The sequence below is a fragment of the Stegodyphus dumicola genome, chromosome X1, assembly GCF_044657685.1.
Source record: "Stegodyphus dumicola isolate Sdum_Otavi_A_Nest chromosome X1, ASM4465768v1".
NCBI classification, from domain to species: domain Eukaryota; kingdom Metazoa; phylum Arthropoda; class Arachnida; order Araneae; family Eresidae; genus Stegodyphus; species Stegodyphus dumicola.
This window is the reverse complement of record NC_140780.1, coordinates 213623870-213638099: the sequence shown is the minus strand read 5'-3', so window position 1 is coordinate 213638099 and position 14230 is coordinate 213623870. Positions and strand designations below refer to the sequence as shown.

Here is a 14230-nt window from a genome sequence, read left to right as displayed (position 1 = left end):
ATAGTGATGACAGCATTGCTAGAAGGAAATAGCAAAAGTGCTATCCTGAAACACACACAAAATCAGACCTTCTCATAGTGTAATGGTGATTGTCTTTCTACTGCTAAAGAAGCAAGTTAAATATAACAGTTATCATTCATACGAGTGAAAGAGGATTTCAGTTATCCTTCAACTTCTTTGTGGGTTTATTCCAGAACATCCTGCTACAGCAGTGGTTCTCAACCTGTGAAGCATGAAAGGCTTTGGGCTTGCATAGCTATCCTATATTTTTCAGAAGTAACTAAACTAAGCTTAGGATTATTGAAAAGTTCCACACCTGTTTTCAAATGTCTAACAAAACTGATTCTATGTCAATATGGTGTAAAAGTCAGATTTCTGGAAATCATGCATTGAAAAAAAAATACACCAAAATTTTCAAGACGCTTTACAAATTCTTGTCAGAAAAATTAGCTTCAATTTACAAACAAAGCCAAACAGAGCATAAGAATCCACTTAGAAGGTCTCCAAGGGGCATTTAAGCATTACTTGTCCAAATGAAATGAGAAGGACATTTGAGTTTCAGATCCTATCAATTAAAATTCTTTTAAAGTGGTCTCAAAATTAATATCCTCTGAAAGACAACCTATAGATTTCTAACCTTATTTATGGCAGTTATTAATTTTAGGGTATTTAAAAACTGTAAGATAAAACTGTAAGAATACTGAAAGAGAATAAAGGGGTCATTAGTTCTTAATGGGAAGGTTAGGGTACTCTTTATAATTACAGTCTGTCTCATTAGAGTTATGCGAAAGAAAAAAAGTTGAGTACTGCTGTGCTAGAGCAACATTTTGATAAAATGCTAAGATTGGAAATTTGCTTTCAGCCTGATTTTAAAGAGCTGCTTTCTAAGAAAAGCTGCATATCCATACAGGTGTTGCACAGTCAGATAGCACTTTAATGTTAAAGTGCAGATAAGCTATTTGATAGGAAAATAAGTTTTACATTTTTGGTTTAAAACAGAAATACCAGTTGTATCACAAATGACTAGTATGGGAACATCCAGAGGCACACGCAGCACATTCTGCACTAAAGGGGCATCCACACTGGGGTCTAACTGAGCTTGGGGACATAAAACACACAGGAAGAACAGACTTGTCAAGGGGGAAAAAACATTTTCTGCCATAAGGGAACCAATATTTCTGAGTTAAAAATCTCAAGTTCACACACAGCAAAGCCAGTAAACACAGAGAAATGAATAATCATAAAAAAAAAAAAAGAATCCATAATTATCATAAGCAAACTGAGTTTCAGTAAACAACATGACCAAATATCTAAGCCAGAGTTTCTTAAAATGATGTAGATAGTCTTTGCAGAGGCTGAGAATAAATGTGAAATTGCTGCTGAGAAGTGAAAATATTGTTATATAATATGTGGAAAGAGAAATGGAAAATAAAGATTATTCATTTGAAATAAATGCATTGCAGAGAAAGAATTTTAAAAAATTATACAATAGGGGGAAAAACATAATCCTGAAAAATTTAAAAAGATGTCTCGAAAAAATTTAATTTTTTGATCTAAACTAAAATTTTCAAAGAAATAAATTTTTTTGAAAATATGATATACTTGTAGCAGAAATATAAAAGAATAGAAAAACATTAAAAGTATTCTATGTACAAATAAAAATTTAATACAGTTCCCTGACAGTTATCTGTTTTTATTATTAATTTATAATTTTTCTTTCTTATTTTAATCCTTTCAGGACGGGCGTCCTATATATGCATTCCCTAAGAACGTCTCTTACAGCCGGGCATCCCATCCACGAATCAATAGAGACTGCATTCAGAGGACGGGTGATGCGTATACGCATTTTAAGCTGGAACATTTTTCTCAAGGCCACTAGATGGCATTCTATGTCCATTACTTTTGAAATGAACACAGTTTTAGGTTCCTGGCTTTGAGTTTGATATATTCTGTCTGACTGTGGTATTTTACTCATAAACTGTTGCGAGGACGGGGGGGGGGAAGTGAAAACGTAAACAGAGGTGGGCTCTTTAAATCGCTGCGTGCTAATATAAATATTCGCGTGTCTGATTTATATCCAATTCCTTTTTTAATTCTATTTTTTCCTCTACTATATACGGTCTTTAGGGTTACTAGACAGCCCAGTCAGTTTTGCATTGACTTCAGATATATTCCCGTTTTTTCTCTTTTTATTTCGGGAAGTCTCACCTCTAGTCTATTATGGCGCGAAGGCGCTATTTATCAGAGGAAGAACCCTCGTATCGTTAATGAACCATTTACTAACGTAGATGAGAGTGATGATTCTTTTTATAAAGATTTAAAAAGTGATACTTTTTCTAAGAGTTAAAAAGTGATACTTATCCGTGCTTTGAGATTTACCACACTCAGTCTTCATTTTAAATTTTGTTACTTCTTACTGTAAATAGTCTTTATTGTGTTGTTTTATTAATTTTAGAGTGTATTGGTGAATTTTATCAATTAAAACTTTGGAATAATTTGAACAGCGCTTCCGAAAATTATTTTACAAGATAAGGAAATTTTTAAGTATATTTTCATGTAAAATAAAGGGAAAAAACGTTATTAAGTGCTAATTTTAACATATACAAGAGCTCAAGTACACTGCTCAAAACAATTAAAGGATATTGCGATTTTAGGTGGATCTTGGCCTGGGAAACTTTTTAGCTGATTGATACATGGTCGACAGATGTAGTAGGTTATATGAGAATAAATTACACATGTTTTGCAGAAAAAAATGCATTTTATTGCGCATTTGTGCAAAAGAAAAAAAAAAAAAAAAAACACAATTTGTGCATATGAGAAAAAAAAGAATAAGAAAAGGTCTTTTCTTCAAAGGAAATCATTTTCAGTAGGGGGTAGGGTTTCCACGGACGGCCAGCAACGTTGAACACCTTTGAGGCTATTAATCACGAGTTGGGGTATTCTGTCCCACTCTTGCAAAAGAGCTCTTTCCAGTTCTTGGAGAGTTTGTGGGGGTGGTTGGCGGCCAGCAACTTGTCTTCCTAGAACGTCCCAAACGTGCTCTATTGGATTCATGTCTGGAGAACACGTTGGCCATTCCATTCCTACGATTCCGTTCTCGAAAAGGAAATCCTCCACCAGGCTAGCACGATGTGGCCTGCAGTTATCGTCCATTAAAATGAAGTCATCTCCGATTGCTGCAGCGTAAGGGACTACAATAGGTCTGAGGATCTCATCTCTATATCGGCGACCAGTCAGAGGTGCATCTCAAATGATGTAGAGGTCTGTGCGCCCGTCAATGGAGATGCCACCATACACCAACACTCCCCCACCGCCAAATCTTACACTTTCGTACATGAACGCAGGATTATTCCTACTGCCACGGTCCCTCCAGATGAAAATACGCCTATTATCAGGATGAACAGAAAAATGGGACTCGTCAGAAAAAAAGAACATTGCTCCATTCATTTCTCCTCCAGTTCACATGCTGTGTTGCCCACTCCCTTCGGTCGCGACGATGCCTTGATGTTAGTCTAACACATACCATCAGTCGGCGAGCACACAGACCTACACCATGGAGCCGGTTTCGGACAGTCTTAGTTGAAACCGTGGTTCCAGTAGCCGAGCGAAGGTGTTGTTCGAGAAGAGTATCATTCATATTTCGGTGTCTCCGAGCCGTTAACACTAAATAACGATCTTAGTCGTACGACTTTGCCCTGGTCTTCGGCCTGCACTTCCAGTTTCCAAGAAACGGTTCCAGATCCTGGAAATCACACTTTGTGACACTCCAATGGCTTGCTCTACTTTGGCTTGAGTTTGGCCCCCTTCTAACCTACCAACAACTCTCCAAGCTTCTGAATCGGTTAAATGACTTCGCTGAGACATCGTACTCATCGAAACAAAGCAGTCACTGAATGCCGATCATCCTTGTCTTCATTGTCTTTTATTCAGTTGAAAGTCAAATTTCATTCGCTGCCGCTGAAGCGACGTTTTTAACGTCGAACTCAAAATTAGCATACTCCACAGTTTGAAAATCAGAAAAATTTGCATTTGTGATTCTCTTCTTCCATTTTGGGAAAAAAAATTTCGCTTATATCGTTATTTTATATAAAACTTACAATATCCTTTAATTGTTTTGAGAAGTTTAATAATCTAAAATGCTACAAAAAATTACGAGGCTAGAGGGGAAACTTTTTTTTTTCTAATTTTTTTTTTTATAAAATTAGGCTTAGCGATGCAAAACCTCCGTCCAGTACGGTGACTGATTTCGATTCCCTTCCGTCCCGCACGAGCATCTTAAACAAAGGTGCGCTGTCGCGAAAAGGTTAATAACAATTCAGAAAACCTAGTACAGCTAATGCTAGAATTGTATATAAATTCTTTTTATATATTCTTATGTAAATAAAATAAATTAAATGAATACACCAACACTTAGTAATGTTACAAAATTATCACATATAAAATATTTATCCAGAAAATAAAGGCTCTGTTAACTATACACAGCATTTAAGGGATTGTGTGTTATAATTGTTATATTTTAAGATAAATGCAGATAAGCTGCAAAAGCAATTCATTTCCTGACTGTAATATACCATTTTATGGGATAATACAATGGAGGGGGGGACTGTGCTTGGAGACTAATGCCAAACTGGCTTCATCAAAATGGACAATTATTTTTTTTTTTTCATTATTGCTGGTACTACATTTATGTTATGAGAAGATAATTGTGAATAACATATATCAGCCACTTGCTTTAAAATTCAGCACAGCAAAAAATGCAATAGTACATTTGAAAATATAATACAGAGTTCTTAAATATTAATTAATAACTAAGTAATTATCTTTAAGCAAAATACACACAAATTAATTAATTACATTTCCTCTTTAACCTTGAGTTTAACTTTCATTAAATCTTACATTTATATTTTTATACTTATTACATACTTATTAAAAGTATAAAAATATAAATGAAACTTAAAAAATTATAAAGCATTAATTAACATTCAGAAATAAAAACACTGTTCATAAAGCATTTCAAATTTTGCTATGATTTTGTTCAAAATATCAAATAACTTTCTTATGAATAATATAAAAATTAAATATGAATTAGAGCATGGTGCATGGCTCAAAATTTACAGTGAAAAATCATCTCATATGAAATGCAAACAGAAGAAAATGTGAGTATTTTTCAGTTCCTATCAGCTGTCTGGAGTTCAAGCAGGTGTCAATGTGCTGCTTCAGTTAGATCACAGCTTTGTACATTGCTTATCTGTGCTGAGGTCATTGTGTATATAGTGCGAACAGGAACCAACCTCAAGAAGCCAGGGATTGTGAGAATGTCAATGATGAGCTTAGGTCTTACTGGCCCTACATTTTGGATGAATAAATGATGGCCCTGCCTGATAAGTAAAATTGGATTGCTCATGAAGTCACCATGAATGTGGTCTCAACCATATAACTATCCTTAATATACTGAAGAATAGCTACGCATGCACAAAATTAAGAGAACTGGCTTCTTCATGAGCTTATAGAATCTGAAGCTTGGTAGTATATGAAGCTACCAGGATCTACATGGAAAGGTAAAATCATGAAAAGACTGAACTTTTATGAAAAAAAATACTGCCTTAGATCAAACAATGGCATGCTTATAAGAAGTCCAACTGAAATAATACAATGTGCATCATCACAAAGATCTATTTACACTAGCAGGACATTGAGCCCAAGAAATGCACATGAGCTTGAGGATTCTGCTAACATAAGCTGAATGGTTGTTTATCAATGCATTATTGGACCCAGCTGATGTAAACCCAAGAGATTTAAAATTTCAGTTCTGAATGTACGAGATGAATGGTTTGACCAATCAAGGACCTGAAGGTCTCACTAGGTGTTTTGTTGATAATAAATATTAGAAATCTGGATGAAGATTAAACTTCTGACTATATAAAAATGGTACAACATCCTATTTTATGACATAAAAAACAGAATAGATCAGAAATTAAAGAAAGCAAACACAGCGTTTTTACTAGTAATTAGCTGTGAAAGTCAAAAGATGTACTATATATTTCCATTTATTGAAAATTTTGCTTATCAATGTCAGCATTGACATAAAGCTGTTTATAGGTTAGATGTAAATTTCTTGTTATAATTAAAGATTTGCACTATGTATAATTATGCAGATAATGTTCTTTTACCTCATATATCATATTTAATAAAAACAGTTAATGAGAAACTGTTATATATGAATTTAGATGAAGAAAAAAATTGTATTTTACATGATACTTTAAAAAATGCAAATACCATTTTTCATTTAATTACATGAAAATGTAGCAGTATTTAAAATCGTATTTATTATATAAAGTATAAAGAACTCTTTTATAAAGTATAAACCTTGTAAAATATCTTAGCTTTCATTAAATGAATATGTAGCCATATTTAAAATAATTTCATTAGTCCTTTTTAAATGAATTAATTCAGGTTTTATTTCTTTCCTTCTTTAGTCTATTTAGAAATCCAAATTATTATTTTGCACAAAAATTCATTTACCATTACAATAAATTTATACTTCAATTAGTTATAATTATCTGGTGTTTCAATGATTTTATAGAAAAATTCCACTCTATTGTACGAAGGTAAGTTGAAAAATAAGTTTCCCCTGTCCACTGTGGTCAGAGTTGTGTATGAAAGTCAAAAAATAGAATGAGACATTAAAGATATGGCATACCTTTATTTTTCCACATAGGTACCAAGTACATTGAGACATTTGTCATATCGCTTGATAAGCTTCAAAAAGCCCTCCAGGAAAAAATCAGGGCTTTGCATACTGTGACACCCTGTCGAAATTGAAAGAGGCAATTCGGAAAAAGCGGCCTGGCCTTCTCACATCTGGCGTTCTGCTGTTGGATGACAATGCCAGACCACATTCGGCGACGGCAACGCAAAACCATATTGCAACTCTTCGTTGGGATCGCCTACACCATCCGCCATACAGTCCTGATCTCACACCAAGCGACTTCCATCTGTTTCCGGCTTTGAAGAAAAATCTCGGGGTAAGGCGCTTTGGAAGCAATACTGAAGTGAAACAAGCCGTTCAACGCTTCTTCCATATGCAAAGCCCTGATTTTTTCCTGGAGGGCTGTTTGAAGCTTATCAAGCGATATGACAAATGTCTCAATGTACTTGGTACCTATGTGGAAAAATAAAGGAATGTCATATCTTTAATGTCTCATTCTATTTTTTGACTTTCATACATAACTCTGACCGCAGTCGACAGGGGAAACTTATTTTTCAACTTACCTACGTAATAGCTAACGACTTCAGGTTTCAAAACTATGTTCCAATCTGCATGATTCCTTGATTTTAATGCATGTCTTCATATCAATTTAAATATTAAATGAATGGTAAAAAAAGAACATATCATTGCATTACTAATAAACAAGTGAATTACAAATTCTAAAGATTTAGCAATACATGTTTTTAAGTTAAGAGCAGTATTAAAAAAATATGAGAAATTTAGATTTACGAAGATGATGTTATGTTTCTTGTTGCTCCAGAAAACTGAGGCATTATATTGTTATGAATTTTGTAGATATGTAAATAATTTTAGTGAAATTATATATGTAAAATTGTAGTACCTCTTGTATAATGTAACAAGAAAGGCCTCAAGAGAATGAAGCTTCGCTGGGGAAAAAAAAAAAGTTTAGAGAGGCAAGTCTAGTTAACATTGAGGTAAATGACTACTGTGCCAAAGGCAAGATGGCACCAAGCTCCCAATGGCTTTCTGAGGAATTCTTATCGCGAAATTTTTGGTGACATTTTGGTCTCTGTAACTGGTCTAATCCCTATATGTAACTGTATCCACCATATATGTAACTGTATATGCCTTCCAGCAATTTTGAGAAATTGAAGATACTGGAAATATTTTGGCAGCCAGTTGAAAACTATATAAGGATTGGAGAGAGCATCAGTTCTCAGTTTCTACTTCAAAGCTGAATTCGGATTATTGAGAGATCTCTGCACGTGCTTCACTCTTTAGATGTGCTTTTCACTGCATTGTGTTTAATGTTCTCAGAAGTTAGAAGTGTTAACTATTGATTAGGCTTTGTGACACTGAGAAGAGCTGTAGAAGTACTTTTGTGGAAAGTTCCAGAACTGTTAAGTGTTTCTTTTTGACAAATAAATTTTATTAAGTTATCATTGGGTCTGTGTGCATTCAATCCATTGGGAACCTGTACGCATGCAACAATTCTGTTTTACACTGTATTAGGTTTCCAAATTTCAAAATAAATTATTAAATTGCTTGGTTATCAGAGTTTTATGCTTCTATTATTTACATAGCTGCTATGTTAGGTCAGGTTATTTGAATACGGCAAAGCCATGAGGGCTATTTGCACAGAAGAAGATTACTTTTATGGAGGACATTTCGAGGGAAACTGGTTTGTATTCATGTCACATATGGGGTTAGTTTATGTGATTATGGTAAAGCACTCGAAGGCTATCTGCCTAAGGGGAAGGTTGCCTTCATGGAGGACGTTCTAAGAGAAACAGGTTTGCATACACATTACACATGGGGAAAAATGCCCATGCAGCCAGCTTGTTTGTCAGGTTTCAAACCCTAGACCAAACTACCAGTGTTCAGTGACCTTACCACTCAGGTGGTAAGGTTCAAAAGCAAGTACAAATTGCCTAATTTTAAGTAACAAGTCTCTGACATGATAGGTGAGATAACAGATTTTAAAACATGAAAGTTATATGGTAGATCTGTGCATTAATTTATCTATTAACCTATAAACACGCAATTTTATCCAATAATTAAAATTTGTTCAGATATTAAATGCTTTGTATTATGAAGAATATAAAAAGATTATATGATATATGCTTTTCAAAAGTTTACAGAAGAAATTAATTTGCATTAGGTAATTGTCTACTTTTGAAATCAATGTCCAGTTTGTAATCAATGAAAACTTACTAGTTAAAAAGTTTAACATTAGCTCTCATACTAAACTGTAGTCTATGAACATGTAGTTCATAGCATTGTTACTAAACAGATGGAAAATGTTTAAAATTTTGAAATGCATTTCATTAAACAATTTTTTTTTTTTTTTTTTTTTTTTAAGTTTACTTTAAGTAATAGACAATTTATATATATAAAAAGCAGATAAGCTTGTTTATATGCCGAATTCAAGTAATACTATTGTGAATTAAAAAAGCAAGACTAATATTCAAAGCATACATAAAATTAAAAACATAAATGTGGTTTAGAGTTTGGTTATTTAAGTTTAGCTTGATATTAAAACTTAAATAAAAAAATGGATATATTGGCATCTTAGGCAAATATTTATATTATATACTTAAAAGTCATAAGTTCTCAGCTCATAAATCTCACAAATTATCCGGATTTGGCACACATTTTAAACATACTATTAAAACTCTGTTGTTACATAACTACATTACTTTTTGCATGTTAAGAAATAAATATCTGGTTGTAACAAATGTTTCCCCGCCAAAAAACTTTCTTAATAAAGTTAGGGGGAAAAAATGAAAGCAGTATCTTTAGTGCGGGTAGTAATCACCACCCAAATCTATGATTTTCAGCAATATTTTGGTAGTTTTCCAAAGCCATCAGCCCAGAAACTTGGTGGTTGCAAGTAAAAAATCAGATCTACTCATTTCATATATCCTGTGCAGAATGGAAGACAACACTAGCAAGATGTAGCTGCAGGTGTGGAAAATAGTAGAAGTCCGAAGAAGCGATGTCAGGGCTATATGGTGGGTGAGGGAAAAGATCCTATTCGAGTCGGTACACAGTCCAGCCAGGGAATGCAGACGCATGTGGTCTTGTATTACATTGATGAAACATTACCCTTTTGTGATGGAACTCAGTTTGACATTTTTCCTTGATAGCAGCGGCCAACACGGATTAACAACTTGCTGTCAACAGTACCCTTTTCCCAGCTATTCTCTGTGGATAATACCATGGGAGATACAAAGCATGATCCTTTTGTTAGTCAAATTGAACTTTGAAACACTACCAATAGGCTCACGGGGTGCAGAGCCCCCTTTCGGCCTGTGTTGTTGAAGTAAATCCACTTCTCATCAAAAGTGATGATTAGGTCCAGAATTTTGCCCCTACATTGATATTTGAGTAGATTAGTGTAGGCCAGAACACATCTGCCCTTGTCTGCTTGAGTCAGGTCATGCGGGATCCAGCAAATGAACTTGTACATCAAGTTACGTGATGCATAGCATGACTAATGGACATGGCGCTAACGTCTAACTACTTAGCAAGCTCACGAGTGATTGCATATTGATCTTCTACTGCAAGTTCTCACAGGTGGGCCTCATCAACATCAGTAGGTCAGCCTGCTTCTTAAATGCCATAGTCCTTGCTTTTGAACTTTTGGTACCAAACCTTCCCAGAGTCATATGATACAACATTAGTACCTAAAGCTATACATATGATTTGGTGACATTCTGTAGCTGACTTTTGCAACAGAACTGGAAGTAAATGATGGTCCTAATCTTGTAGCGAGGTAGTTCCATGTCAGACACCTTATGCTTAATGATAATGATACTTTTTTACATATTTTGCAACAATGTTATAAAGCAAGCCTCCCTTTCAAATGGCAAAAATCATTTTACAAAATATGATTAAACACGCCAATGCAAAGTGTTTGCGCAGATGATATTTGCAGCGGCAGGAAACTTTCATTAAAACCTGATATATTACTTTAATTAAATGTGAAATTAGTAGTAGAAATTATTTGATTAACATACATTACAAGTATGAATGAACATGAGTAACAGTAGCTTGGTGCAAAACAGAAAAAAACGAGGTTAATAGTTTTACACTTTATACATTAACATTTTTTAACTTTTTTTAAAATATACCCCTTGTAATTTCTATTATAAGAATGTACAGAATATAAGATATATGGATTACTTTTTTTTTGTTAAATATGCATATATATATATATATATACATGAAAATAAATTGTGTGTAATATTTGTATTTTTAATGAAATTAGTTCCATTGTGCTGAGGAAATATTTTAGTCTTAAAAGTTTGGATGACATTGCCTAGGACTTTTATTAATTTTATGGAATAAAGATAAAGATACTTAATTTTATATCAAAATGTGTAAGTCCTTTTTTTCCCTTTTAAAAAATATAAATGTATAGCAAATACTTGTTTAAAACTTGATTGTGCCAAACAGAATGCATAATACATCCACAACTGAAGGTAATCTAATTAGCTAGTGATAGTAACTTTTGTTGCTAGAATAAAAGGTTCAGGTTAATTCACTCACTGTAGAAGTTGGGCTTTGCTTTGTTTAGACTCATGATTTTGTTAGGGTAAATGGACCTTTACAGTCTTTTTCAGTACAAGAAACTCGTGTTTTTAAGTCCCAATTATTGTTGTGTACATTTGTTATGCTGCGATCCTTCTATCACTTGTCATCCTATATTCAAGAAGTACCCAAAGGATAACATGTAAATGCTGCATAATATGAATATTTTTTACAATGCAACCTGCGTTAATTTAGCAAGAAAAAACCAGCATCATTTTCTAACCACTTCATCCACTATCCTCTATGAAAACACTTGTTGCTGTGTGAGTAGTGGTATCAGCAACCTGCTTGCAAGATGAGATTGGGAAATGCTGTACTACTCTCTACATTGTCCAGAATTTAGGCCACATGACTTTACTACATTCCTTAAAATCAAGAAATACTTGAGATGTATTTCCACAGGGTTCTTGACAGTCAATATGCAGTCCACTGCTCTGTCTTTGACATCAATAAGCTATTTACGACATGCTGACTTTTTTGACATTCTAACGCTACATGGTTTTTTCAGTTTTTATAATTACCATAAATCTTAACACACTTTCTCAAAACATTTGTTGATAAAATATCAGCATATAAACGAAGCCATACACTGCAATGCCCAAGACACCCACTGCAACCTGCATTCTTCAAGGATCAAACATGTGCAGATATTCTTAAAATAAAACAATACCTCTCCTAGAAGAATCTTCAGTTCACAATATTTCCTTAAATTCCCAGTTAGGAGATGATAATCAGCAGCATTATGGATATTCTCACTTTTGCCACATGTATTTACCCCAGAGCCAAAGAATGACACATTTGCAAGTTCAGTTTCCAATGCTTTTGCCTGAGAAAATAAAACAATAAGTTAAATAGATGTATATATTTATTTATATATGCATATAAACACATGCATACAAAAAGAGAGTTGTATGATGGTTAAACAAATGGAACAAAATACAGTGTTACCTCATTTAGCTAAATATTCAGTACTATGACTAAAATTTTAGCTGTCAAAGCTCCAACTAATTTACTTCAAAAAAAATTTTTTTTATTTATAATGACATTTTGCAATTTATGTTATCACCTTTAGGTTAAGCTCGAAGACCTTACTTGTTTTGAATTGTTGTAGCTGGTGAAGTATCTTGTACTCTTATCACTAGATACCAACACTGGTGTAATTTTTAAACACTTTGATGCCTCAACAGTGTCATCACAGCATATTTCATCAGCTGACAACACATGAAAAAGAGTTTATTAATGACTTTTCTCAGGTTAGTCAGCCACATCATTATAAACCATGCTCACAAGTCCTTACCCAGTTTTTATTTTTACAACCTTTGGTTGCAGATATATACTACTAGTTACAAAAATGTTTTAAATGATGTAAATGTGAGTGTTCCATCATTTTTAAATTTAAAAAATAATACAGTAAAAATCATTAAATTAATTTTTCCCTTCCTCTGTTCTCTATACATATATTTAGGAAATTTATTTGGTTATAAATTAAGAAATTTATTTCTTTAAGACTATGAATCATAATCAGGGCAAAATGCAAATGTCTACACAGAACTAAAAATAAAATATCAGTTTAAAAAAAGGTTTCTTATGTTAATAAAATAAGTGGCAGGTATTTCTATGCAAATTATCGTGAAAAGTATTGATGAACTTAATTTTCTTTAAAAGAAAAGAGAATTTATTCACAGAATCTTACAGAATTTGTATTCTAGGAATCAATAGCAAGCTTCAGTATTGTCACTTGTAGCATATTTTCATGAATTACAAATGTTTCTACTTTAATACTTTTTTGTGATAATTAGTTTATGATTCTAAAGTAATAAAACCACATGAGAATATTAAGTCCATATTTCAGCATTTGAAAACTTATAAATTATTTGTGCAAAAACTTTTTTGGCACAACACGAGTAAAAAAAGCTATAAGTTAAAAGAATGTTACACATCACAATGTAATCAGAAAAGAATATTACTGATTGGCATTTAAGGGATAAAAAATCAACCTCAAATTATTCTAATTTATTTATAACTGACCCTTAATATCAATTTAAAAATTATGTCAAAAATCGCAGATTATAAAATTAAATATCTTAGTCGATTTTTGTCATCAAGCATTTTGTGTTTTATGCTCTATATGCAGTAAAAAATTTTTCAAAGTACAAGGAATGGGGGACTACACAAAAAGTTCAGATTTCGCATTTTTTAAAAATTTATTTCTTTAAATTTAAGAATACCAAACCATTAATTTTAAATCATTAAATTTTTTTTTAACTAGAAGTATATGTCTATGATTGCAAAAATAAAGGGATGAGTAAGGACTTTCTTGGGCATATTGTATAGCCACAGGAATGGGACATGTTATTAGCACAATTTGACAGTGCATATGTCAGTGGCATGAAGAACATGCAGATCATATCCAATGACAATGGGGTCATACACAACTAATACATGCAAGGGAAGATCACCACATTGTCATGTACAAAAAAAGATAACTTTAAGATACCTCTTTGCATATCCTGAAGCAGTGATAGTATTAAAAATATATAAGAGCCAGTGTGCTACCTAAATAAGCGATAAAATTAACTACTATACAGCTATAAATTGCCTACATTAATATTGCATGGATCTAATGCAAACCAGATGAATCTTAACACTGTCCTGAAGAAAGTACAGTTCTTTGCCTCAATCCATAGCCAACAGCACTATACTTTGTTATATCCATACTACAAAACTTATGCTTAATATCTAAGATGATATGAACCACTTACTCCACAAACACACCTGAATAGATTCTGCTGTGGTCACATGATTGGGAAACTGAATGGTAGAAATTAGTTCAAGATGATTTGTTTGAGCAGATTACTTTTACTTAATTTTTTAGGTTCAAACACAAGGAGTTTGTTTTTAAAC

At 33.1% G+C, this 14230-nt stretch overlaps 1 protein-coding gene across 1 annotated transcript in view; it reads right to left on the bottom strand.

The window, feature by feature from the left end:
• LOC118200694 (WD repeat-containing protein 17-like) overlaps positions 1–14230 on the bottom strand; it is a 326195-nt gene that overhangs the window by 107808 nt on the left and 204157 nt on the right. Inside the window, exon 16 of the mRNA XM_085808418.1 lies at positions 11997–12152. Coding sequence (XP_085664544.1) covers positions 11997–12152 — 156 coding nt within the window. The remainder of the gene's footprint in view (positions 1–11996; positions 12153–14230) is intronic.